The following is a 5,420-nucleotide window of genomic DNA, read 5'->3' as shown; positions in this document are numbered from 1 at the left end:
GAGTTCAACTTTAACCCTTTCCTATACCAACTGTATGTGTGTGTGTGTGTGTATGTGTATGTTAGACCAGTTTATGTGTTTATGTAGTATGTTGGACTAGTTTAAGTGTTTATGTAGTTAATAAAACCTTACTTGTATCACACTTGACGTGTTCATTGTTTGCTCATAACCGGAGTCACTAATCATGCAGATTTACGCTACAAGCTTGGTAGAATTGTACAGTAAGAAAGTTATTTCCCTTAACCAGGAAATTAACGTTCTTAGAATTGACAAGACAGTTGACCCTGAGAGGTCAGCTAAATATCTACAGCGGATCTAAAATATGAATAGTTAATTATAACTAGTTATGGTTAATTATTCATATTTCACATGAGCTGATTCGTTACAATCCTCCTAAACAGGGCATTTCTGGCTAAAGGGGAAGTGGAAGTGAAGGCAGTGTGGACTCACATGCGCGGGGACAGCAGCAGCGCTCTGGGCAGCAGGGGCAGCTGACGTAACAGCAGCAGGTGTGAGGGCAACACTGACACCAGCAGATACCAATCAGGAGCAACAACAGCAGGAAGCCCAGGACCACCAGCACCACTAACAACCAGTCTGGAGAACAAGAAGAGAAAAAAACTAAATAAATAAACATTTGGGGGAAAGAGTCAAATCTCTTGCATCAGATACTAATCAGAAGAATGAGGGCATTAAACAGAAAAGACTAAAAATAAAAACGTGTAAATGCAATACTGGCTTAATTTCTGTTTCATGAAATTTTATTTCTGTTTCATTACTTATTTTGGTACTTTTCCACCATCCCTAATGCTTAGTACATGTCATGAGATGGGTGCATTCATCTTCAGGTGTACATGTCTGTCAGTTCTGCAAGCAAAAATTTTAAAAAAGGAAAACAAAAAATGTATTTGACACACATAAAGAGAAACCAGCCGAACAGGTTTTGCCTCACGATACTCTGCCAGGGCTCGACTCCAGCATGCACCGCAACAACACCCTACATGCACAGACACAACATGACTCATGTGCTAACGCAGATCTTAGAAACTATTCTACAATGGAATTTTCTGGTGGAAATTTCATCAAATCACAGACACTCCTCTTGCACCATCTAAATACACCCCGATCTGGAATAACCCAGATTTTACAGCTAACAAGAAGCCACTCAACTTACGCACATGGGCAGAAAAGGGCATCACACAACTTCAGCATATCTTTCATAATAATAACCTGGCACCAGTCTCCCACTTGGTCCAGAAATACGGCATTGGGAGTAATTGTTTTTTGGAATACTCACAAACCAAATCATCAATTCAATCAAAGATTGACACTAGGACAATTAACCTAGACCTTTCCCCTCCAATCTCAGCGCTAATTAATATATCGAACTCAAAAAAACTACTCTCCAAAATATACAGAATGATATCAAAATCAGACAATACATTAAGTTTACCAAATGTTAAATGGGAATCACACTTAAGTATTACTCCCGATGCTGCCTTCTGGGCACAAATCTACAAAAATATCTACTTCATGACAAAAAATGCCAACCTGCAACTTATACAGTATAAAGTACTTCATAGATTTCACCTAACTGAACGAAAATTATTTTAAAGGGTTTTTACGTCAGAAACATGCTCACATTGTACACTAAACACCCCAGACACATATTTTCACGCCATTTGGCATTGCACCTCAATTAAAACATTTTGGGAAAACGTTACTGACTCACTATCCAACCTTATGGGATGTCACATCCCATTGTCTCCCTCCCTCTGTATATTAGGTGACATATGCATAATCAATTTAAACAATACAAATAGTCAATTACTCCTAGTGGCTCTAACTATCGCCAAGAAAACTATCCTCATGAACTGGAAATCAAGGAACACCATACATATTACATCTTGGAAAAACTTACTAATAGAGTACATCTCCATGGAAAACCTGTCAACTTCCACTCAAAATAATACAATAGAATTACACCCCTCTTGGTTATCTCTCATAAACTTCCATCAATCATGAATCCGCTGACCCTCTTTGTCTGAAGCCATCCTCAATGACACATCTTCATCAATATTTAAACAAGATTGGGGGAGGGGGGTTAGGAGGAGGTAGCAACAATGGCTAATATCAAACCTAATTAAATCCTCATAAAAGATTAAATTTATTATCATTTTTATCTCTCTCTCTCTTTCTGTCTCTCTGTCCCCACTCTTGTTGTCTTTTGTTTATTATTATTTTTCCTCTCTCTCTTTTCCTTTCCTTTTCTCTTTTCCTGCCTCTGGGCCTCAGTTGGCTGTGGCGTTTCAGTCCCTGCCCTGTGTGGTTCGGATTAGTTGTGGCTGGGTGTGATGTGGGGCTGGGGACCTTGTACATCCAGTTTGTACCAGCTTTGCCCTGGACTTCTTGCCTCTGGCTGGTTCAGCACTACATGCCTTGTTTTTTTAATGCCTCACATATTAGATGCTATACATGCATTTATTGGAATATAAGCAAGGGAAAGAGTAAAAAAACAAACAAACAAAAAAACGTACATACATGTGTGTGTGTGTGTGTGTATGTATTTATGTATATATGTATGTGTATGTACTGTATGTATATAACACACACACACAGGGTAAGTGTGACGTGAGCATGGGGGCCTGGGCTTTGTACTGGGCTGGTTCCACGCTGCACGTCATGCTTTTTTAATGCATCTCACACTAGTTGACACACACATATACATCTATAACAAAATTAATAATAAATGCATCAATTATATATAGGGTAAGCATGGCATTGACGGCCAGGGGTGGGACTTTGGGCCCTGTGCCCCACAGCACCTCTCCTTGATGGCCCGTCGTAGGGTGACATAGGCTGGGGCCCAACTTATGCTGTGCTCATGGAGGGCCCAGAGGCAGCCTTTCAATATCTCACTATTTATAGCTTTATTATTATTATTGTTATTGGTGCCGTTATTATTACTACTACTACCATTATTAAACCTGTCAACTTCCACTCAAAATAATACAATAGAATTACACCCCTCTTGGTTATCGCTCATAAACTTCCATCAATCATGAATCCGCTGACCCTCTTTGTCTGAAGCCATCCTCAATGACACATCTTCATCAATATTTAAACAAGATTGGGGGAGGGGGGTTAGGAGGAGGTAGCAACAATGGCTAAAATCAAACCTAATTAAATCCTCATAAAAGATTAAATTTATTATCATTTTTATCTCTCTCTCTCTTTCTGTCTCTCTGTCCCCACTCTTGTTGTCTTTTGTTTATTATTATTATTCCTCTCTCTCTTTTCCTTTCCTTTTCTCTTTTCCTGCCTCTGGGCCTCAGTTGGCTGTGGCGTTTCAGTCCCTGCCCTGTGTGGTTCGGATTAGTTGTGGCTGGGTGTGATGTGGGGCTGGGGACCTTGTACATCCAGTTTGTACCAGCTTTGCCCTGGACTTCTTGCCTCTGGCTGGTTCAGCACTACATGCCTTGTTTTTTTAATGCCTCACATATTAGATGCTATACATGCATTTATTGGAATATAAGCAAGGGAAAGAGTAAAAAAACAAACAAACAAAAAAACGTACATACATGTGTGTGTGTGTGTGTGTATGTATTTATGTATATATGTATGTGTATGTACTGTATGTATATAACACACACACACAGGGTAAGTGTGACGTGAGCATGGGGACCTGGGCTTTGCACTGGGCTGGTTCCACGCTGCACGGCATGCTTTTTTAATGCATCTCACACTAGTTGACACACATATACGTCTATAACAAAATTAATAATAAACACATCAAAAAAACAAAAAACAAAACAAAAACAAAAACAAACAAACAAAAAAATATATATATAGGGTAAGCATGGCATGTATGTGGCGGCCAGGGGTGGGACTTTGGGCCCTGTGCCCCACAGCACCTCTCCTTGATGGCCCATCGTAGGGTGACATGGGTGGGGGCCCAACTTATGCTGTGCTCATGGAGGGCCCAGAGGCAGCCTTACAATATCTCACTATTTATAGCTTTATTATTATTATTGTTGTTGTTATTGTTGCTGTTGGTGATTTGTTGCATTTAATTTGTCACTGGTAAATTGTATTATTACTATTATTATTATTGTTGTTGTTGTTGGTGATGCTGTTATTATTACTACTATTACCATTATTACTATTATTACTATTTGCCCTCTTCCTGATCCTCCAACCTCCCCCCAGTTCCTGATGAATGAGTTTATTGTTAATATTGTTATTATTGCTACTATTACTAATTAATACTATTATTTTGCTATGTCATCTTCCACATCCTCCAACTTTCCCCTCATTTCTGATAAATTGAGTTCATTATTATTATTTAATTAATTAAAAAAAAATTTTTTTATTATTATTATTGCTATTACTATTACTATTATTACTTATCACCTTCCTCATCCTCAATCCTCTGATTTTTGTTATTAATGCTATTATTATCATCATTATTACTATTGTCATCATTACTATTACGGTTTTCTACTATTATGTCATGTCTGTTGTACTTTTCTACATGTTCCTTTGTTTATATACTTCCACCCCTCACACCCAGTCACACACACACACACAAATCATGTTGGCTGTCATGTATGTTTTGTTGACCTTTGTTATTTTGTATCTGATTTGATCTGTTTGCATAATAATAATAATCTATAAAAAAAAGAAGAAAAAAAAGAAACGATTCTACAACCTTGATGGAGAAAGCAAACCATCTAAATAAAATCCAATAGTTCTTCAATTTGTTCAGTTAGTATATCCATAAAATCTCAACCAAATTACAGGATTATGCAAATCTAGGCAAGTAGGCAATAATATATAGGCTAGTCAGTTGGCTCACTGTAAATTGGACTACTTTTTTTACATGACTGCTTACAAAATAAATAAATAAATGGATCTTTAATATTGTTTTGAGCAGAAATTGGTTTATTACGTGAGAAGAAGGTTGTGGAGTGATGATATAGATATGAAACTGTTGTATCAGGCATTATGCAAATATATTTAACCCCAGAATTCTGCCAATAAAAATCAAGAATTCAAATACGATGCATAATAATTAGCACCTGATCTCATTCGGAGTACACAACATACTTAATTTGACACAAATAAAAACAAGGCTGTAAGTGACAGAAGTACAGTTCATTCAATATTAATCAATATGAATGGGCAATATGATGTTGTAAAATCAAATTTTCAGTGTTTTATCTGCTGGACGCTCAAGGGATACAATGACACAACATTTTGAACACACTGTTCTTCCATCCCATTGAAGCCTTGTTTATGAATTAATAAAAGTAAATAAATAAAAAACAATAAAAATAATAATAATATTATATATATATATATATATATATATATATATATATATATATATATATATACACACACACACTAACACACTA

General features: G+C 36.9%; 1 protein-coding gene across 1 annotated transcript in view; it reads right to left on the bottom strand.

The window, feature by feature from the left end:
- Positions 1-5,420, bottom strand: part of LOC107582275 (lipolysis-stimulated lipoprotein receptor-like) — a 20,300-nt gene that overhangs the window by 11,175 nt on the left and 3,705 nt on the right. The window contains exon 5 of the mRNA XM_016268044.1: positions 451-597. Within this exon, the coding sequence (XP_016123530.1) occupies positions 451-597 (147 nt within the window). The remainder of the gene's footprint in view (positions 1-450; positions 598-5,420) is intronic.

Source organism: Sinocyclocheilus grahami, unplaced genomic scaffold (genome assembly GCF_001515645.1).
Source record: "Sinocyclocheilus grahami isolate Dianchi unplaced genomic scaffold, SAMN03320097.WGS_v1.1 scaffold42.1, whole genome shotgun sequence".
Lineage (NCBI taxonomy): Eukaryota > Metazoa > Chordata > Actinopteri > Cypriniformes > Cyprinidae > Sinocyclocheilus > Sinocyclocheilus grahami.
Note: the sequence above shows the minus strand (reverse complement) of the source record. Positions and strands in the feature narration are given on the sequence as shown.